The sequence below is a fragment of the Amphiura filiformis genome, unplaced genomic scaffold (assembly GCF_039555335.1).
Source record: "Amphiura filiformis unplaced genomic scaffold, Afil_fr2py scaffold_22, whole genome shotgun sequence".
Lineage (NCBI taxonomy): Eukaryota > Metazoa > Echinodermata > Ophiuroidea > Amphilepidida > Amphiuridae > Amphiura > Amphiura filiformis.
In genome coordinates this window covers 1,243,839-1,267,778 of record NW_027305486.1, presented here as the reverse complement: position 1 = coordinate 1,267,778, position 23,940 = coordinate 1,243,839, and the positions used below count along the sequence as shown (strand labels likewise).

The following is a 23,940-nucleotide window of genomic DNA, read 5'->3' as shown; positions in this document are numbered from 1 at the left end:
CGTCCGGGCATGATTTACTCCTTCTTGGTTGAATATCAGTAACTTTGATGTATGGAATAACTATGGCAGGCTCGCTTTTGCTTTCTGTAGTTTTAATGTCGGTTTATGAAGTAGCTTATGGAACACATTGTGAGTTGCAACCTAGATTTATTTATTTATTTATTATTTATATTAGTGTCAAATAATATCATTATTATATTCATTAGTTTTATTATTATTATTATTATTATTATTATTATTATTATTATTATTATTATTATTATTATTATTATTATTATTATTATTATTATTTATTATTATTATCACTTCATGACCCAAGGTCAAAGTCATGTCTGCCATGTTCACGCATATGCACTGCAAACACATAAATCACAACAAATGCAATGTTTCATGAAAAGAAGAATATGACTGAACAATTCGCTGTCGATCGAAGTGGCGTAATAAATCGGATTAACTACCATAGCAATTATAGATGAATACAATTTTGACTACACCAAGCATAAAAAGAAACTCGTCATTATAGTCATCCTTACTGTTCAACAACCTGATAATTTTGGATTATTCTGAAATATACATTTTGTTAATTGAACTTTGCTTTCTCATTTTTGCAATTTCAACAATTTTCAATGGCAACGCATCGTTGTATTGCACACAAACACCACGGGCCAATAAATAAAGCACACATTTGTAACAAGGCACAATTGAATCGTTACAATTTCAACTTTTGATTTTGATTAGATCAATGGCGGAAGCCCTTTTGTTCCGAACAATAGGTATCTCGATGAATAGCGAGTCGGTAAATCAAATCAGCACAAAGGAACAATGCGTTACGTAATCTATTGCCACTCTATGTTTATAAAAGCTCTTTGATCTTTACACGCTTGAATCTAGGCACCTGACACTATTGAGAACGATCCTAGGTTTTTATTAAGATTTTTAATGTATTTTTCAAGCCGTGCGTCTACTTCTTTGTTAAATCATGAATCATGAGTATTGTTATTCTATTCTGGTTATTTATTGTTTTGGTGAATTGGACTGACTCTAGAGGCTTATTTTTACTTATCAGGGTTGTGATTTTATCCTTTTTTCACCCAATTTTTGGGTTTTAGTAAAGAAGCTGTAGCATAGCAAACTTCAACATAAAACCTCCCAACTTTCGTTGTGTCATCATTGTCACTCTTCATTGGTATCTTCATCTCATCGAGCCTTTCGTTTCTCTAACAACTGCATCCGATACCACCTAATACTCAAAGTTCATTCCTGCTTTCCATCAACTGTATAATGATTTGCAATTCACAGATTCCAAATTCCAATAATTCAGTATTCAAGTTCATATCTTGTGATTGGTTTCTCATGACGCGATATGATGACGACATATGCCAAGTAATTTAACAAGCAGAGACCGAAGTTGTAAAGGAGCTTCAAGGTACTGCAAATTATTAAGATTTAATTTAAATCTGTGGTCAACCAGACATACCTATGTTGACGGACGAACCGACGTTGCGACTGAAACCTTCAGTCTTCAGCTGGGTTGTGATGCAAATGAGTACCGGACACTTCCGGTATTGATGACAATCGACGAGGAATGTCCTTTATGATTCGGTCCCAGCCGTGTGACAGCTTGGCCCGGACGCCTCCTCCACGGTTGAGAGATCATAAAGGACATTCCTCGTCGATTGTCATCAATACCGGAAGTGTCCGGTACTCAAGGTCATTTGCATCACAACCCAGCTGAAGACTGAAGGTTTCAGTTGCAACGTCGGTTCGTCCGTCAAAATAGGTATGTCTGGTTGACCAGATTTAAATTAAATCTTAATTTCAACATACCCAGATGAATGAGAGTCTACACAGTTTTACTGCAAAAAAATGCTCCCACAGTTAGCTCGAGATAAATCCCCCAATATTTTGCTCCCCCCCCCCCATGTTGACGGCTGTTGGTTTCTGACAAAATGTACCTCATATTTGGCCATTTTAAGCCTAAAAGCGCAAATTTTTGCGCACTTCGCGCGATTTTATCTAGACTATGCCATAGTCGAATTTTATTAAAAATATGTTATTATTAGTCATGATGAACCCACTCAAAATTATACTGATGTTTATTAAAATTAAAGTAGGCCTATTCAATAGTAAAATGGTCATAAAGAGTTCAAAATATCAGATGATTAATGACAATAAAGGTAATTGAATGCAACATTATCTTGCATAATTATAATGGCTCACTTTAATACTGAACAATTCTGATTTTGGAATTTACCAGTTTATTGATAGCGAACCCCGAAAATCCGACTATGGACTTTGAATTTTAAGCAGAACTTTACCCCCTGGACTTTGCTCTCTAAAAACACACTGTCAAGCATACTTGTGTATCAGTCCATTAACCACAAGTACTAAGCATGGTATAGTACAAGACGTGCTAGATGTTTGATGAGAGATTAACTTTCGCGTCAACACAAAGGCGCCGCAAACACCACAGACAGTTGTGTACGGTGTAGTTAATGGTAATGGCGCGGGCCCAAAAGATTTAAACCATAGCGAGATATGGGCGACCAATCACAAGGCAGATCCATTTAAAGATGCATTACATCATGGCCAATTTTAGTTAGGCCAGAAATTGGCCTAACTCTCCATAGAGTTCATACCTCACTTGTAGGACCACGCAAGTTCACATTGACGGTTTCTTCTCAGAAAAGCGTTCACTTGACTACGGTATCCCTCAAGGCTCGGTTATCGGTCCACTTATGTTCATCATCTATACACTGCCCATCGGTGAGATTATACATAAACACAGACTCAGTTACCATGAATTCGCAGATGATACGCAACTATACATATCGTTCAATCCCAGGGATCTTAACGCTCACAAGATGGCTCTTCACAAACTTGAATCCTGTATCTCAGAACTCAAAGACTGGATGTGCGTGAACAAATTGAAACTTAACAACAATAAAACTGAATTCTTCATAGCCGGTACTTCTCAAGGTCTTAGTAAACTTCCGCCATTGCAACTTAATGTGGGAGACAGCGTCATTAAACCATCTGATAATGTTCGGAACTTGGGCATAGTGTTTGACTCTCGCCTAACGATGACTCCTCACATTAATAGCATGATTTCTTCAATCAATTTCCAGCTCCGTAATATTCGCCGTATTCGTCGCTTTTTGGACCACAAAACACTTCACACAGTTGTGCAAGCTCTCGTGATATCACGCCTTGACACCGGGAATGCTCTTCTCTATGGAGCAAAATCAAAAGACCTTGATCGTTTGCAGTCCCTCCAACACAAAGCAGCCAAACTCATATGCTATGCCGCCAGACTTGATAGCCCCACACCATTAATGCACGACCTTCACTGGTTGCCAGTAAGAGATCGAATCAAATTCAAACTCTGTCTGGACATCTTCAAATGTTTGCATGAATCTGCTCCTTCATACCTCACAGAATTACTCTCATACAGAACGCGCTCATCTGGACCCGTCACAAGATCCTCTATGGATACCAGTCTTCTGAACACTCACATCGGTAAAAATCGCAGTGGTGACATGTCTTTTCGTTCTTCTGGCCCAGCATTGTGGAACTGCCTCCCGCGTAACATCAGGGAGGCAACCTCAGTGGCATCATTTAAAAAATCTCTTAAGGCTCATTATTATCCTTTTTGACTCTTTGCTTTTGTTCATTCTCTTGTTTTTTGCAGTGTATCTCTTAGCGCTTTGATCTTTTTGTAATAGCGCTTTATAAGCTCTAATATGTATGTATGTATGTATAGAGTCCCGTGTTAAAAATCTTCACCGCAAGGCAAAGTCAGTAGTCCACTTGGGAAGCTAACAAACAGAGGGAGTAGGGTGATTGAAAAGATCAGATGTGAAAATCTATCAATATTGTGCACACATTAATTAAATCAGAGTTTTAAGCTTAAATACAATATCCAGAGTATGCACAATGGGCAAGTGGACTACGGGGTAGTCTAGATTTTATCCCACTTTTACACCATATTACAACAGTTTAGCTTCAAAATGGCAAAATTTTTCACGCGCTTCGCGCGCATTTGTACGATAAACTTATTCTGTCGCTAAAAGGTGCTGGATCCACTATACTTCAAGAATTTTTTTCCAACACCATCCCCCAATGTCAAACAGAAATCTACGCCACTGGCCATACTGCTCAGCTTCAAATAACTGGGATTGGTCACATGTTTAGTTGGTGGAATTTTCAAAATGACATTTTTTCTCTTAATTACAGCCGTGACAGTTTTCTGTGGTGGAGAGGGCGTTGGACCAACAACGGATTGCATGATTAATGAGAATGCTGGTACTGTGTTGGTTTGGGTGAGGTTTAGTAATGGAGATACAGGTGGCTTCGAATATGCTATGGGCGGTAAGAAGGGCTCAGTGGCGGCCAACTGTCCTATTTGTCAATACTTTAGAACTGACATATAATGGGGAGTAAGGGAGTACAGCTTTAATGGTTTACTGAGCTCAGCCATACGATAATGGCTCATGTTCGCCAGAGCGTTCAATAAGAACAAGCGAACAGTATACGAGTTTGCTGATATCTATCGGAGCAGTCAGCAAAGCAAAAGGATTATAAACACGGTCGATGGTAAAACCATAATCGATTTCCTTTGTGTTCAGTAAGTACATAATGACCCACTCATCAACTACTCAAGTGGTCATTAAATAAACATGTCTGGGGCCGTGTCTGCGGTCAATAGAAAGTCAAGAATGTGTTTAATTTTAATCCAAAAAAATGTTTACATAAAGTGGTGTAATTAGGTTTCAAGTGGTTGTCAATTCAAGCATGGTCGTAAAATTGATTCGACCGATATTTGGTCAACGCGTGGTATCGGTGTGTACAATTCAGCGGAGCCTGACAGAGTTTACTACATGCTTTTATGGGTTTGGGCTTTGTTAAAAGCCGGGTACCTCTTCGCTGCAATGCGTAATCAAAGTCAGCAAAGCATGGCTGAGCTCAGCAAATAAATAAAGCTGTCCTCCCTAAAGTAGATGCGTATAAAGTAATGTTGGTTAAAAATTCCAAATAACTTAAAGGTAGTCATTTAAGGATTGAGAGTTCGAAAAGATCTCCGAAAAAGTAATAATCGCAGTTTAGCAAATAACTGTTACAATGAAAGTCATTAGGGGGGGGGGGTGATTCTTGTATTATTACTATAATAGGTCTCACACCAATTTTTGTGGTGTCACAAGCTCATACTAATTTAACCTCTATTTTACATTTCGCCTGGAATTGCATATTTATGTTTCTGTGATTGCTGTTTGTGATTTAATTTATATACGTCTTTATCTGACAATTTACAACATGAAAGTAAATTAAATTAAACTTCAACACTACTTGTTTATTTTCGCTTACCGGGAGCGCTTTCGAGGAACTTCCTCGTCGTCAGCCGATGTTGATGGCTCCGATGTATTTCTTGGAAACGGCTAGAGACCAACCTGATCATGTGACATCACACATGACGTTGGTCTCTAGCCGTTTCCAAGAAATACATCAGAGCCATCAACATCGGCTGACGACGAGGAAGTTCCTCGAAAGCGCTCCCGGTAAGCGAAAATAAACAAGTAGTGTTGAAGTTTAATTTAATTTACTTTCATTTTATTACCACTACGTATGAATCTGCAATTCTATATATAATTTACAACATCTTTTACACACCATAAGGGTCGACTGCGTAAATTTCGATATATTTAACAGTATCAGTTTGTTTTAAGTCCTTATACTTTATTCTATTACCCCACGACCCATTATTCAAAATCGCGCACTGTGATTTGTTGAAACGCGTCACGTGAAAGACCATTAATTAGCAATAAAGTGGCCAGGGCAACGAACTTTATGTTCTTCTCGCATCACAGCGCACAGCAAAGCGCGATGCAGTATATTAGCGTCGTACGCATTCTACGCAAATCATTACGCTTGGTTACGCGTTCTGCAATACTCGCCATCACTTACGCTTTGGCTACGCGTAAACAACTTGAAATGTTTGTAGTGAGGCAGATATGTGAAATAGATGTTCACTTCTGGCAGAAATCATGAAAATTGGTAGTTGGGGGTTCTGAAGTATGCTGATTTCAAAAATCTACGGATACAAATGATATGAGTATCCATTTGGCGGCCATCTTGGATTTCAAAATGGCCGCCGTTGAAATATATAGAATATTCAATATCTCAGCCTGTGAAGGTCACATGATGCTAAAATTGGTGGCAATACTCATATTTATATTACCCAGGGACCCATAAAAAAGTATTTTTAAACATGAGAGCTGTTACTTTAAGGGACCAGCTTGGATTTCTAAATGGCCGCCATTCAAACATAGTATGTTGGATATCTTGGCCTGTGAAGATCACAGTAGGCTAAAAATGGTGGCAATACCCATATTTGTAATGCCAAGGGTCCCGTAAAAAGTATTTTTAAACATGAGAACTGTTACCTCAAGCGACCAGCTTGGATTTCAAAATGGCCGCCATTTAAACATAGTATGTTGAATATGTTGGCCTGTGAAGGTCACAGGATGCTAAAATTGGTGGCAATACCCATATATGTAATGCCAAGGGTCCCATATACATTATTATAAACATGAACAATTTTATTTTAAGCAGACATATTTGATTTCAAAATGGCCGCCATTTGAGTTCAATAGTATCCTTTGTTATTTGTGACGTAAGCAAGATAAATAAAACGGTACTAGGTAATGGTAGTCCTATAAAGGGTCCTAAGTACTATTAGTAAGATTCTAGTAAGGCAATATCATCAGCTAAATCCAAGTCGTTCAAAACCTTAGCAGGATAACGCCTGGAGCGACGCGGGTGTGTTTCAACACCACTGTTAGTCCCCTCGATAGCCATTGTCATCAAATAGTCGATGAGAACAATGAATAGGAATGGGGCTAGAACACCCCCCTGCAATACTCCAGTAGTTACTAGGAAGGGATCCGAGATGTTGCCATCTACCAATACGGCACTTTGCGAATTAGTATACAGTACACGTATTGCCTTGATGATGCTCTCTGGGATACCATAGTGCCGCAAAACAGAAAACATCATCTTCCTGTTGATTGAATCAAAGGCTTTCTTGAAGTCAATGAATGTTATAGTTAGTGGAAGTTGGTAACTATGGAAAGCCACCATGATTCTACGGAGGATATGCGTTTGCTGTGCACAGCTTCTGCCTGGTCTAAATCCGGCCTGGTTACTTCTTATTACTGGATCAACATGGTCCCTAATTCTATTCAGTAGGATCCTATTATACACCTTAGCTGCAACTGAAATCAGTGTGATTCCTCTATAGTTGTTCATGAGGCTGAGGTCTCCTTTCTTTGGAAGGGGAACAATAACATTGGTAATCCACTGTTCTGTGTATAGAGGCAAGTTCATCAGCCCTATATGACTCGTTGAGCTGGGTGTTGAGCTTTCTCCACACTTCTCTGGCGTGGTGAGTTCTAACAAGTAGATATGTCTTCTTGGCTGCATCTCTTTCTGATCTCAACTTGAGGGTCTTGTCAGTCACCCAGCTCGGCATTCCACAAGGGCTACATTTTCCCACAACCTTTTCTGCGACTTCTTCTACTACTTTCTCAAACATTTCATACCTCTCAGAAATTTGTAACTGTAACAATCTGGAAACGGTAGGAGCATGAAGCAGCTTCTTCCAGTTGTACTTAGGCCTCTTACAAGGTTTACCTTTGGTGGTTCGGAGACTGGTGTGCAGTCGTATGCTGAGTATTCGATGATCTGAATCCAGCTCTACAGAGTTATAAGCTCTGCAATTGCGCAGGGAATTAACCCACTTGCTGTTGACAAGGATGTGGTCCAGTTGGTGTTTTGAGCCCGTTGGGTGCATCCATGTCCAGAGACGACTTTTGGGTTGGGGAAATCTTGATTGTGAAGGACGGAGCTTGAATTTCTGGCATAAATTCACTAGTCTCTCTCCATTGTCATTTGTTGTGTCGTAAAAACAATGAGGACCAACCACAGCTGGATGAGATACATGGCTATCTTGGCCAATTCTGGCATTGAAATCACCAATCACGAGGTGGATGTTGTGCCTCTTCACCTTTTCAAGATGGTCTTCTAGTGGATTATAGAAACTGTCCTTTTCTCCTGAGGTTGCTGATTCAGTTGGGGCATAAATAATTGTAACCGTAAGCTGGGTGTTCCCGTTAAAAGAAGCTGTTAGTATTCTCTGATTGATGGTCTGCACACTCTGAAGACACCTATGGTTGTGCCTTGACATCAGAAGTCCAACACCTCCCTGCCTCTGGTCTGTGGCAGAACTGTAAATAAGTACCCAATTCTTGTCATCTGACCATAATTTCGTCAGTGGGGGATGATGTAATAAGGTGTTCTTGCACACCGACAATGTCGACGCCTGCATCGCTACAACCCGTAAATAGTTGATGGGTTTTCCTTGTTGGTGTAGTGTACGCACATTGTAGGTGGATACTACAAGTGGTTTGAAGGTAGGTAGACGAGACAAATCGGGACCAACAGTCTGTGATGGTAGTACATATCATCAATATCTGTATATTGAATACATGATGAAAGGATTACATAATAACTATGTACATTTCCTTTTCATTACAACCTTACTAACAAAACTGTGTACATTTCATATTTGCCCCGCCATTATAGTATTTACACCTTCCATGACAGTTCCTATTGCAGTCACATTTGACCATTTCCCTGCATAGTTTGGATGCTTCTAGAAGTGTTGTCCAAACAACAGCCCAGTGTGATGTACATGTATTGTCTCCTTTTACCCAGCCCCAGTTTGAAGGAGAGGGAATTATTGGATTGGAATTAGTAAGTGATTATCCCCAAATGAAACCTGCCTGGACAAGCTGGACAAGGGCACACCTAGTTGGAGGAATGTTCTAAAGATGATAGTTCCCATAAGCAAATGTATAGGGGTTTCCTTGCTTCGTTCCCTTTAGCCAGAGAGGATGTTCTGTTATATAGGAGAACAACATAACTCTCTAGCTCATCCATATCAACATCTGTTACTGTTTGTGGAGTTTGAGATAAGCGTTTGAAGGACTGATTTTAGTTATGGCAACTCCATACTTTCCAGGCAGTCTTCCTACCAATCATGATGTGTTTCCTTGCTTCGTTCACTTTAGCCAGAGAGGATGTTATGTTATATAGGAGAACAACATAACTAGCTCATCCATATCAACATCTGTTATTGTCTGTGGAGTTTGAGACAGGTGTTTGAAGACTGATTTTAGTTATGGCAATGATCTCCATACTTTCCAGGCAGACTTCCTACCAATCCCACTAAATGATGATATGGTATCACATCCAGAAACAGCACACATGAATAGAAGGCCCCATGAGCAATCTGTGCGTAGCTGATTGGCAATACCGTGTGCCGATGTACAAGTTGGATCCATGTTCAAATGCCAGCCATAGTTAACACCCGGGCAAACACTTGCTGTTGCTATGGCATGACAAGTACAGCTTCCTCGTAGTCACATGAAGGATATGCATAGCATTCAGCAACATCCATACAGTAGTCGGCCTCTTCATGATTACAAGGTTCAAGTTCAGATACTTCTGATGGTGGGCTTGAAAGAACACGTTCTTCATTGGTTGTCAGGAGCAATTTACCTTCTGGTACCGGGACTGTGCTATAGCAGAAGCGAGAAACTAGAAAAGTCGTGCTTTATTTGAATCCACAGAAGTGCTTGGCTATCACTACGATATTGCCTTGCATTATGACTTGAGGCTTTGTCAGGTTTGTCTATGTATCCCTTATCCTTTATCACAGCCAAGCTTCTCACAATTGCTTTGCCTATCTCAAACTCCACAAACAATCACAGATGATGATATGGATAAGCTGGAGAGTTATGTTGTTCTCCGATTTAACAGGACATCCTCTCTAGCTAAAGTGAACGAAGCAAGGAAACACCTATTTATTAATTTATATTTGTTTATGGGAGCCGTCATCTTGAGAACGTTCTTCTTGCACTCCTCCAGCTTGTCAAGTGAGCTGTAATCCAGGCAGGTTTCATTAGGGGATAATCACTTAACTTCCAATCCAATAATTCCCTCTCCTTCAAACTGGGATTGGGTTAGTTAAAGAAGACGACACAGCACACTGGGCTCTTGTTTAGACAACACTTCTAGAAGCATCCAAACCATGTAGGGTAATGGCCAAATGTGGCTGCAAGAGGAACTGTCATAGAAGGTGCAAACGCTATAATGCAAATCTGAAATGTACACAGTACTGATAATAATGTATTGTAACTGTAATATCCAATACCAGCTAATTCCAGCCGTCTTATAACAGAAAACATTAGTAAGGTTGTAATGAAAAGGAAATGTACATAATTATTATATAATCCTTTCATCATGTATTCAATGTACAGTTATTGATGATATGTACTACCAATTTCAAACACATACCAAACTAGTTTGGAAAGGCAACCATTTTGAAATTCAAGATGACAAGTCCACTGAAATAGTTCTACTGTTTAATGGTAGTATTTAGGACCCTTTATAAGACTACCATTAATTAGTACCGTTTTATTTATCTTGCTTACGTCACAAATAACAAAGGATACTATTCAACTCAAATGGCGGCCATTTTGAAATCAAATATGTCTGCTTAAGATAGCATTTTTCATGTTTATAATAATGTAAAATTATGGGACCCTTAGCATTACATATATGGGTATTGCCACCAATTTTAGCATTCTGCGACCTTTACATGCCAATATATTCAGCATACTATGTTTAAATGGCGGCCATTTTGAAATCCAAGCTGGTCCAAACTGGCGTTGTTGTAAGAAGTTTTATGTCAGTCACACGTAATTATTTAGCAAAAATTAAAATGTGGATTTCGATCAATGACTTGAAATTGTCGTTTATTATTATTATTATTATTATTATTATTATTATTATTATTATTATTATTATTATTATTATTATTATTATTATTAATATTATTATCATTATCATTAGTGTTATTATTATTATTATTATTATTATTATTATTATTATTATTATTATTATTATTATCTTGTTTTTACTCCATTGGTCTATACAGTTGCAGAATCTCGGGACAACACTGCCATAGCAAACGTCGATTACGCCGGATTTGAAGAGGCAGCCCCGATTCTTCCTCCTTTTTCCTCGGCATTCTACGTACAGATACCAATTACTATTATAGACGATACCGACGTCGAGGGGGACGAATCGTTTTTTATAGACGGGCGCCTATATCTAACAACATCAGCTGGCGGAGCGGGACAACTCCTTACTACTGCTAACATTATAATAGTTGACGATGGTAAGATGGTTCCGGATCTCCAAGAAGGAAAATCCATGGGTGATGGGGCACTCACGTTAAAAGTGTTCACATACATGGTCAGAGATTTTCAAAGCATAAACTAAACAGGAATATTAGCGCGATTTCGCAACAAATTTTACCCATAAACAGGATTGTATCTGAAAGGCACCAGGTTTACCAGTTTTTGTTAAAATACCCGATAGGCGCATTGCATACGGTAGTTTTTATCATTTTCTTTATTTATAATGTTTGAGTGGTGGCACTGATGCACGAGAGAACAGGAAATACGCCGATTTTTTCCCCTAAAGGTGACACGCGCGCGTCGAGTTCTTTCTCTAAAAAGGTCCCTTTTTCGCGTTTTTCTGGTCACACATGTGTACTCTATGACACCGCAGTGACTCCAACCGGGACAAAAATGAAAAAGCACAAAGCAACATATGTTTTTTTTCTTTTTTTTGTGTCGAGGTTAACAATTTGATAATTTTTTCGGACGAAAAATTGATATATGATATACAATATACGACTGTGTCAAAACTTACATGCATGCAGGTGACGTTTTTATTAAACACAGAAAGTTGACATCAAAGTTATGCCCCTGTACATGGGATGTTAATTTAAAGGAACACTCCGGTAATCACAACATTATACCTTACATGTTAGAAAAACAATTATCAAGCATGAATCACGTGGTTTTATTTAAAAAACAAACTCATATTGACCATAAAAACGAATAAAAACACTCGGCTCTCAACACGCGATATTCAAAATTCCCGCGCACCGAAATTGCCTGTGGCAATGAAGTCCCAGTAACACAATGAAGGCTGACGACACACAGTCACTCATTTCAAATATATAGTTTTGGTTTCTCTTTTGTTCAGAAACCAAAAATCAAGGGATTAAAAAGTAGAGCTGATCTGGTCTGCTATCATAACACTATTATGCTGGGAGGACACAGTATAGGGTATATAACTAGAAGTATACAATAGCCTATTGTGCTAACATAATTATTATCATGATTGATATCGGAAATCTATCCCGCGGACGACAGTTGATGCTCTCTGTCGAAGGTAGGTGGCATATTACACTCACGAGTTCTATGCGCGTATATTGAAGCCTGGGGCGGGGTGGGGATTTGTTTGTTTGTATGAAACATAAACGATGCATGGAGATGATTTGATTATGAATTAGTTTATTATCCCTGGAAGCACAACCCATACCTCTTTAAGAGGGGCTCCTCTCCTATATAACCACCTCTTCCCTAAATTACCCCTTTCCCCTCCTCCTCCCCTACATTCGATATCTTCATCTCGAGCTCTCCTCCCCTTCTCTTTCACTTCCAATGCTCTCTCTCATCTGTTTCTCTCTCTCCCGGCCCATATCCACCTTGCCCTCCAACCGCCCCCCACACCACACACACACACCCCCACCCACCCCACACACACCACACAATCTCTTTTCCCCTCTATCTTCTACTTTTTGCAGTAAAAATTGGTTCAATAAAAGTCATTAGGTTATTAGAGGTCATATAATGGCCTTCCATCGATTCTGGTACATGGGATTAAGGACATGAATCGATTTTGTTTATAGCACCTATACAATTACAATAGTGGCCCCTTTTGTAATGTCGAATGCAAATATTTCGATGGACTATATTTTTTCACATGTGAATTAGCCTAGGCTTATTCGGTTTTGTAAACCACGTCTTTCAATGTAGATTACCATGCTCGATTTCTCTCCTCGTGAATATTGCACTGCGAAATTTAAACATTTCTTTTGTATACTTAGAGTAGGTAACTTCAAATCAAATAATTTTACGACTCACACCACTTATAAGAAACTGAAACCAAACCGAAACTGACTGACACAAATGTTCGGTTTTAAACAAAAGGTAGAAACAATGAGTTCGATATCTTATGATTCAAGTGGTTAGGCAGGACAATAGGAAACCACGTGACCAAAACCAAAACCAAAACTAAAACTACATATTTGAAATGAGGCAGTGTCATCGCCCCGATATCTTCATGGCAGAAAATGCCATGGTAGGTTGAATCCACAGCAACGTTTGGCCATTGTGTTCCCACCTGTTTAATAGTTTTTAAATGCATAGTGGGCTGAAGGATATCCGACTAAGGCTAATGAAATTAGCCTGTGACTGACCTCTGTACGGTCAGCGAGCATACATTCGCCATTGTCATCTGCTTATAGACTGCCTCTACGATAGTCTCCTACACAGCCAGTTTGTGTCAGTCGGTCTGACACTCGTCGATCCTGTATGTTCGTGGTAGCCACATACAATCTGGCCCGAGACTACCTCCACGAGGTCTACGCTGCGCTATTTAAAATCTTGAATTTTGGTCACTTTTTCAGCTCAAGACGCAAGCTACTCTCACAAAGCGCAAACTAACGACTATCATATCTGTTCAAAATATATATTCAAGTGCAAGGAACCACATCTGGTTTCTTTATACGAAATCATTTACGGGAGATATTATTCATTTTCCATCCCGGTATCCAAAGATGTATCGTCTGAATATCAATCGTGCATAGCACATTTACGTGTATTCATTTCAGTGTCTCTGGTTGTATAATGTAATTATTAACCGGGCGATGTCGGTGTGCGACATTGAGCACAAATAACCATGACGTCATTGCCACACGGGCAATTTCGGTAAGGGAATTTTGTTTCAGTAACCTGTATAGCCATTACATCAAGGAAATAGGTTTCCTTCTTTTTGTTTGGTACTTGTCACCCGATTTCAGATCCCACCGGATTGCCAACCGTTAATTTTGAAAAAGCACTGTACGTTGTTGACGAGGGGAACACAGAAATGGCAAACATTGTGCGAGGAGACGATGGAGCCGCAGGGACCGTAGCTGTTTGTAAGTCAAAGTTACTCTTAGTGATATTTTGCATAAAATCTTACCTGCCTCAAGCCCTCTGCTTCACAAATGTACCAATTAGCCAAACTTAAGTAATTTCGATTAGAATAGAACAAAGAAATAACTCAAATAAACAACACAACTCTATTCTATTGTTATATATTTTTTCATCTCCCCACCAAACGTTTTAGCTGTGACTACCAAACCTCTAACAGCTCGGGATACCGACGATTTCACGCTCGATATGACAATGGTGAATGTCGCCAACGACGCCATGTTACCAATCACTGTTACAGGTGTGACGGACACTGTCATTGAAGGTGTAGAAGTGTTTATTCTATGCATCGCGGACAATGCTGCATATAACATCGGCCAAACTTCCTTTACAACGATTTATATTAGAGGTAATACTATTGAATAACGTCGTCTTTAAAGGCTGTATTTTCATTTCTAATCGTGTATCCCATTACTTGTCGTCGATCTCGATAGGATTCCAGTCATAAGGGACGTACCAGTTGATTGTCTGACAGGGGGAGATTATCGAGATTATCGAGTATTGATAAATCGATTATGGACGTAGACCGATCAATCAATCCATAATCGACAATCGATTAGGCCACCTGATTGCTCCCAAGTAAGGTTATTTCTTCATGTAATTTTACACGGAATTAGGGAAGGGTTAGTTTATGGCTAGAATTAGGTTTAGAGCTAGGATTACATATGGAAAGGTTTCTTTTAATCTCTCTTATATTCCGACGTACTCGAACACTAAACCTTTCCTTTAACAGTTTTCCCTGATTCTGCTATCATATTATTGTAGTTGCAGCACCATTGTTGCAGCACGACTGTTGTGTATAATAACTCGAATATAAAAGATGCTCTGTATTCATTACAAACTATAATTACTCTGATGATAATTACGATTTAAATTATTTCACTAGATCCAACGGTCTTACCGACTGTTACACTTGAAGAAGCGGTCTATGTTATTGATGAAGGAAGCACAGATATGGTTAATGTGGTGCGTGGAGACGATGGAGGAGCAGGGACCATAGCTGTGGGTGAGTGTGTTCTATATTATGAAATGCAAATTTTAAACTCATCACAGGGACAATCCCCAGTAGCGTAACCAGGGTGGGGTGGGGGGTAGAGTGCCCGCCTAACAAAAATGAAAGAAGAAAGTGCATCACTGACAAAAACATGAAAGAGAAAATAAGGAGAGAAAAGGGGCAAAATGTCCGTTTTTCATCAAATTTCACCCCGATCATGGGTCAAAATATAAGGTAAAATACAAAAAAAAAATTTGGCCAAATAACGCTTTTTTTTTGAAGACTTAAAGTCTTAAAACATGCCGTCCCTCTAAACAAAATCCCGGTATATCGTGATAATACAGGTTCAAAATGATGCAAGCATGATATCTCTTTTATCTTTGCCTCTGAACTATTTATTTTGCTTCCCCCTACTATTAAAGAAATCTGGCTACCCTACGCTGTTATTGATGTAAAAGGTGGAAAGTATAATCACTACTAAACAGCAACAAAACTTACGCATGAAACTTATCACTATTTAGGAGTAACTACGAAACTTCTAAGAGCTCGGGATACCGACGATTTCACACTCGATACGACATCGGTGAATGTCGCCAACGACGCCATGTCACCAATCACTGTTACAGGTGTAACGGACACTGTCATTGAAGGTGTGGAAGTGTTTATTGTATGCATAACAAACAATGCTGCATATAACATCGGCCAACCTTCCTTTGCAACGGTATACATTAAAGGTAAAATATTACAGAATTTCACGTATTACTTCAAATTTCTTCCGTTGAATTCGTTCTTATTTATATATGCACCCAGTGGCGGATCCAGGGAATGGCGGAGGGGCGCTAGCCGCATAGCAAACAATCAATTAAAAATCATGTAAAATCAAATTGCTTACTTTTATGATTTTAACCAATTTTAGCTAAAAACACTTAACACAGGAAAAATGCGACAGTTGCGCAACAATTTGAAATGTAAATTTCATTAGTTAAGATGCTGGAAACTTCATGATCATGTAATTCCTAACTATGTATGTCAGCCTAACGCAAATAAAATTTAATTCAAATTAATATTACGCATTTCTGTCTTTCTTGGGGTCTCAATTGTTTCTTTGGCTTCCATTCACAAGTCATGAAGCCGTAGCTTTGGGTGTATGGTTGTTTGTAAGCATATGCTGTCACCAGACAATGTATATGCCTGAAGAAATAGCCTACGACCATTGTTTATTCATCCAGATCCGTTGGTCTTGCCAACCGTTTCATTTGATGAAGCAGTCTATGTTGTTGATGAAGGAACTACAGGTACAGTTAATATTGTACGAGGGGACGACGGAGGAGCAGGGACTATTAATGTGGGTATGTTTTTATTTTAATCATTATTAGTCAGTCTGTTTGTGCAACGTGGTCTCCCTACTAAACTGCCGTATATAGTCAGTCTACAAATTATCTTAAACTGATCATATACGGCAGTTTAAGACATCTTACAAGTGATAATCCCCTCTATTGATACGCATTTAGTGCGTTTATACTACGTTCTGAAGTTATTTTAACATGAAAGAATATAAAAAAAAGTAATTTGATAAGTAAACTTGCGGGATGATGTATGTATGCGGCTTTGATGCTTTTGATTCCCAGTATCAACAAAAAGCATTAAAGCCGCAAGGCTTACAGGCCCTAGACCGGCGACTCCCATACGACGACTAAACACTCCAAGTGGGACACCAATATAAGGGCCCCGCAGGGCAAGAAAGCAAGAGTAACCTAATGTAACACTAACTAACAGCTGAACTCCATAGTTTAGCTATGGTGTGGAAACCGCGATTTTCAGCAGTTAAACCCCATAGTACAGCTTTGGTGCGGGAAGCACGATTTTAAGATATCGTATATGTCGTATATGATCAGTTTCAGATCATTTGTAAAATGACTATATACGGCAGTTTAGTTGGGCGACTGGGTTGGTTTGTGCTAGTCTCAGTCATCATAAAATTGGTGTAAGAGACGAGTACAGTGGTGAAATAACATAAAACAAGACTTGTCCAGATTGGTCCAAATGAAACAAGTTATCAGGATATAAATATAGTAAACATTTTACTGTTATCTTAGGTGTCGACATAACAGACCTAACCACAAGGGAGACCGACGATTTTACTCTCGACGTATCCACTGTAGCCGTTGCCAACTTTGATATGGAACCTATCATGGTGTCAGCTGTGGCAGAGCTTAAAGTAGAGGGTGAAGGAGTAGAAGTGTTTCTTCTATCTATTCCGGACAATGCCGCATACATCGTTGGCAAACCTTCCATTGCTACTGTATATATTAAAGGTACACAAAACATTTCCCCCGTCAATTTTGATGTTTATCGCATCTTACCATAAATAGGGAAATGTGGTTTGCCTGTCTGTTTGTTTATTCGTGATCTATCAAGAGAAGCAATCTTAGATTACTGGGAGTAATATTTGGTCGAAATCTGTCAAGAATTAATTGGGCTCAAAAAGTGAAAAGCGATATGTTGAAGATTTAGAGAATGACAAATTAAAGCTGATTTTAATGTTTTTATTGTTTTAATGATTTTTTCTTACGTGTATGCATTTCTGGCATCTGGATATTGTACTATTGTACTTGCCCTTCTTAAGATCCCCCCGTATTACCAACCGTGACATTTGAAGAAGCAGTTTACGTTGTTAACGAAGCCGGCACAGTCTCTGTCAACATCTTGCGTGGAGACGATGGAGGAGCAGGGACAGTGAGCGTGGGTAAGTAGTCATGCGAATTGTAACAACTAAACTCCACAACATACTACAAGTTTGTTTTAAGGAAGCCCATTTTGATACCCCCCCATAAAACTCGTCCAACTATGGACAGTAATTTTGGTGAATAACCCGCTTCAAAAAGTAAAACACGTGTCATTTCCTGCTTAATTTACGCACAGTCCCAGCAAACACAAAACGTTTTCGACATCATTCGCAAAAGGTTATAAAAGGTTGTCAGAAAACGTTTAAATGTCGGGTTATATAAAGGGTATATTAAGAGTATAAAACGTTTTCATAACCTTAAAAACATTTTTGATAATCTACTGTTCAGCAAACAAAAATGTTTTACAGAAAACGTTTAAATGTCGGGTTATATAAAGGGTATAAAACGTTTTAATAACATTCCAAAAACATTCTTGAAAACTTGATACAAAACATTCTAAACAGAATGTTATTTTAGTTGAAAAATATTTTGCGAAAAATGTTTGCCCAAAATATTTTCAATAACGTTTTAAAAACGTTTTCACGACCTTTATATAACCCGACATTTAAATGTTATTAAAAGGTTTTGAAAACATTTTAAGAACATTTCTGTGTTTGCTGGCTTCAAACATTTTAACATTATGTTATTTAAGTATTGACACAATATTTGGCAAAAATGTTTGCAAAAATAGTTTACAATAACATTTTTTGAAAACATTTAAAAATATTGTTGTAGTGTGTTTTCATACAAAACGTTTTAAAACGTTATCATAACCTTTATATAACCCGACATTTTAATGTTATTAAAACGTTTTTACCTAAACCAAAAGCCAAAATATAACTTATATAAAACGTTTTTAAAAACGTTTTTGTGTTTGCTGGGGTCATTCAGTTTGCTCACTCAGTAAATTCATCTTTCACATTGTCCGAAATTGCAGTAAATTTGGAACCATTATCATGATTTTATCATACAAAATATTATATCCTGATGTTAATTTGTTCTTGACGTTAGTTTTCATAATATTCGCAATATTTATTTTATTGAAGTAAACTTTCAGCAGGCATAAACATAAAATAAAATGCTGAGAATTAATGATACATTTTCCACTAAGATTTTATGATTTTTAACATTTTTTTTTCAAAATGAATACTGTTTCCAAAATAATATGATTATTTGAAATAGTTACAACTTTGCTGTAAACCAGGAGTAGTGAGAAATGTCCATTTCTAAATATTGAATAGCGAACCGAACTTAAATGGTTTTGTATAATATAAGCGACGATGAAGAACAAATATGATTGAATAAGCAAACGTGTTCCGACATGGTTCATTAACATACTCAAAGCAGAAATAATGTACAAAGAAAGAAATGTTATAAATAGTTAATTAATTAACTTAATTGTAAACCAATAGGCGTGTCTAAGCATTGACTAGCGGCCCTAACAAAAGGATCTCACGGTTGATTCTCACCATTGTTTCGACATCTTAGCCCGGGCATCTTAGGTAAATGAAACAAAATATTATTGAATACCACACGATAAGAGATAATAGGCGTCAAGGCGAGTTATTCAAATGTTGAAGAGATGCAAACATAATACATGTTCCGACATGGTTCATTAATATACTCAAAGCAGAAATAATATACAAAGCCCTGTACAAAGAAAGAAATGTTTAAAAATAGTTACTTAATTAACTTAATTGAAAACCAACAGTCGTGTCTAAACATTGACTAGCGGCCCTAACAAAAGGACCTCGCCATTGTTTTGGTATATAAATGAGCCACATAAATGAAACAAAATATTATTGAATAGAACACAATAAGAGATAGGCGTCAAGGCGTGTATTTCAACAATGTTAAAGAAGCAAACATAATGTGTATGCTCCGACATGGTTCATTACTACTCAAAGCAGAACTAATGTACAAACCAAGACAACTAAATAGTTACTTAATTAACTTTATTGTAAACCAAGATGGGTCTTGTCTAAACATAAAAGCCTTAATAATGTACGATCTTTCTTCAGAATATATCTTTATTTTTTTCAAAACCGAATTTTTGGCATATTTGTAATACTTACACATGTTCCAACTTAAACCTATTCGCCCTATTTGTACTGAGTAAAACGGGACGATTTTCTGTTGGTCCGACATATTATCATAATTTTTCAAATTATGGTAATATGTCGGAATGATCGCAAATCGTAGTCTCCTACGAAGCCAGTTTGGTTCGTAGGAGACTCTGAGGCCGCACTCGCCGCCCTAATCCAAAAAGTGCGAGATATTTCGAGTGAGAGTGGTGAAGTTAATGTTTATGATGTTGTTTCTTTGCAAATTCCTAATGTTTTTCGCGTCCAAATGTATTGGGAACTTTCATAATGATTGCATATTATCATTTTGGAAGAAAAAAAGGTTTGGGAAAATATAAATAATTATGCAAAATATTAAAACGTTTAGGTAGGGTAAAGGCTGATTTTATGGGTGTCTTTCAAAAATGTTAAAGAGATGCAAACATAATACATCAATTGATGAATAAGCTGCGACATTGCCTATTTCTGGAAACCGTTGAACAGTGAGATCAAAGGTCATTCAACATCAAAAGTAATCGATTATGTTAAAATCGCCCTAACGTATCTCTCAGGTCATAAGGACTCACGTTTACTGTATCTGGGTAATGGCACATTTTGGTCTCTACAGGGGTCAAGATTTAAAACATGCTCCGATTTTGATTAAAACAAGGAGAGTCTTTCAAAAAGTCACAGTTCACGGATCAGGTATATAGTAATTTGTTCCATTTTTATATCTAAACTACTCTGCACTGATCTTACAATAAATTAGTGATTTGAGGCATAATGATACCTACATCCTGACTCTGGCTTATATATAATTCAATTCAATATCACTATCATAGGCCTCTTGAAATTCAATTATACCATGCAGATAATAACATTGACCTAATAATTATTAGGATTCCAATTAAGATAAGCAAACATTACTGGTTAGATAACAGGAACTAACTTTCCTCAGTTGGCAGTAATTGAGTAAATCGGCTGTATTAAAATGTCCAGTGTATTTTTCATATATGCTCAACCTTATCACAAAATAAACAATAGCATTGGCCTTACCCACCAATCATTAAAGCCTATTATAATCATGTGATAACTCAATCCAATAGATAACATGCTTAAACATGCTTTGACCCACGTGGAGCCCTTAATGTTGATGTTTGACCTTTTCACCAATCATGCCAATATTAACTGCAGACTGATAAGTTGTACATAGGTTAAAGTACTTATCTGGTTAATCATTATTACCAGGGATATACTTTGAAATTGAATTAGAAGAATTTTTGACACACTACTTAAAATTTGATCGCTTACCGGAAGCGCTTTCACAGTACCAAATGTTATGGATCTGGTGGTATATGGCTTGACAACCTTAGATGACGTCACACAAAAGAATCATGACGTCACACAAAAGAATCATGACGTCAAAGGTTTCATCCTCGTCCCCCTGGTGGTCTTGGGTATGAGGAGGTTGTTCCAAACTGGAGTTCAGTCCAGTGTCTCTGTTCAAATTGGGTCCTTTTTTCTGATGTGAATGGCTTTTAGGACTCATCTCCTTGTGTGACGTCATCTAAGGTTCTCAAGCCATAAACTATCAGAGCCATAACATCCGGCTGATGACGCAGTTGGTACTGTGAAAGCGCTCAAATTTTAAGTAGTGTTGAAGTCAAAAATTCTTCTAATTTAATTTATACCACTACGTATGGATATTCAATTTTATACTTTGAAATTGGTTTTAACACAATTTGAGCAATTTTGAATTTTGATTAAACTATGAACATGGATATCCCGAAATGACTATTAAAGTATGCCCAATTCTTCATTAGGCCAAAACAAAATGTTTGTTTGTCCACGTCCGACCAACCGTGTACCGGGGTCCCGACCGTGTTTTTTTTTTTTTTTAATTCGTTTTGAATGGCTAGTAAAATAGTGGTTAGTATAAAGTGCTATGTGTTTTGACTTATTTACCAGTCATCAACTTGTCAATTTCAAGTGCAATATATGTTTAAAAAATCCGACCTACCGACCCAACTGTTTCATAAGCCTCTATGGACAAACAAACCTTTTTTTGGCCTTATTGTACACACCTGAAACTATCTTTCAAAGCAAAAATATGATAGTCATACCCACGTTTACACTTAGTGTGATATTCTAGGGTTAACTTCTGAACGAACTAGATCATATTTCGATCCTCTAGTTTCAAAACAAGTCACAGCGTCGCTTAGTCATTGGGACGAACGGATAGTGGCAAAAATGTCACATTACCAACCCGAGGTCAAATCTCAAACATAGGTCACAAATGTGATTTCCTGTGATTTTCACTAAAATGCTACTCCTAGTCTAGAGCGTGGCGCAATGGTTAGGGTACTTGCCTTTAGTGCATGAGGTCCTGGGTTCAATTCCCGGCGGTGGCGATTTGCTGGGATATTTGACTTGAAAAAAAAAAAGTCTGAAATTAATTGGCAAACTCTGTAGATGAAATTCAGACTTCCGCTCTCCACATGGTTCATTTACAATTGGGTAAATGAATCGTGAAAGTACTCCGTCCTTCGGAGGGGACGTTAAGCCGTCGGTCCCGTGTGCAGAGAGCCATACCTGTACATGTATCTCGCAGCCAGTTTCGAAAAGAGTAGAGTGCTAACCCCTGACTGTTCCCAACCCGTCCCGGTGCTCAAATGGACCCCAATGGAAATAAGCTTTAATAGATGCTTTCTTGGGTTGTCCAGGGTTGTCAAAACCCGAACAAATCAAATAAAAAAAAATCTACATATCAAATATGACAATGACGTCAATTACAGACATACATAAAGGCATACAGGTCTTGCTCTTATCTGCATAGTGCATATGCCTTACCATCTCACAAAACCAATGATTAGTCTAATTAAAAGCTAATGACATTGGCTAAGGGTCATGCTCTATGAGTACAATGGCCTCTGATTTTTCTTGGGAACTGCGAGTGGTTCCATGGATGTTAAAATATGCGCGATGAGAATGATAATTATATCTGTACAATAACTTCATTGTTTGATATGTGCGACGCACATTGTGCGTAGTTTCTACAAATTTAATGCATTTATTTCTTCCATTCTGAATGTTTATAATATCTTAAATGATTTTAATTGTGCTTCGATTGTGAATGAATATGTAATTTAGCCTTTGAATATTACTTGTGCCACATGAATAAAAATACCTTACGCTTACTGTCTTAACATGCATTTCTAATTATTCCAAGTTTAGGTGTTGATATAACGCCCTTAACTGCAAGAGAAACCGACGATTTTTCTCTCGACGTACAAACCGTAGGCGTCGCAAACTGCGATATGGAACCTATCGTGGTATCAGGTATAGAAGACCTTAAAGTAGAAGCTCAAGGGATTGAAGCGCTCCTTCTATCTATTCCGGATAATGCTGCATACATCGTTGGCAAACCTTCTATTGCTACCATATACATCAAAGGTGAGTCAAAATATACGTCTTTCATATTTATAGTTAGCAAAAAAAATGATGACCAGTTTTGGTCAATTTTGATAACTTTACCAACTTTGTATTTTACACTAAGATCCTCCCGTATTACCAACCGTGACATTTGAAGAAGCAGTTTACGTTGTTAACGAAGGTGGTACAGTCACTGTTAACCTCTTGCGTGCAGACGATGGAGGAGCAGGAACAGTAAACGTGGGTAAGAGTTGAAAGAAAGTTTTACATTATGTTAAGGGCTGGGGTATGAACGTTTGGACAGTATTTATTTTGGGACATTAGAGCACATCAGACATATCGAATTGCATTCTGAATACGAAGAATGTCATTCTGATATTAAATTTAATACACATTTTATGGCAAATCATTAAAATTGATATTTTTGATATTTAACAGTACTTGAAGTAAACTTTGTAAATCTGATGATTTATAATTAAAGTGTATGT

The 23,940-nt window shown here is 37.9% G+C and overlaps 1 protein-coding gene and 1 long non-coding RNA gene across 2 annotated transcripts; both read left to right on the top strand.

Moving 5' to 3' along the window:
* Positions 1–11,187, top strand: LOC140143495 (uncharacterized). The gene is made up of 3 exons (XR_011857759.1): positions 1–129; positions 4,237–4,371; positions 11,060–11,187. It is a non-coding gene; the product is annotated as an uncharacterized lncRNA (long non-coding RNA).
* Positions 11,188–14,432: 3,245 nt separating this feature from the next.
* LOC140143521 (uncharacterized) lies at positions 14,433–23,707 on the top strand. Its single transcript, XM_072165351.1, has 8 exons — positions 14,433–14,586; positions 15,124–15,243; positions 15,753–15,881; positions 16,461–16,580; positions 17,328–17,546; positions 17,858–17,977; positions 23,255–23,473; positions 23,577–23,707. The coding sequence occupies exons 1-8, from the start codon at positions 14,433–14,435 to the stop codon at positions 23,705–23,707; spliced, it is 1,212 nt and encodes a 403-aa protein (XP_072021452.1).
* Positions 23,708–23,940: the final 233 nt, after the last annotated feature.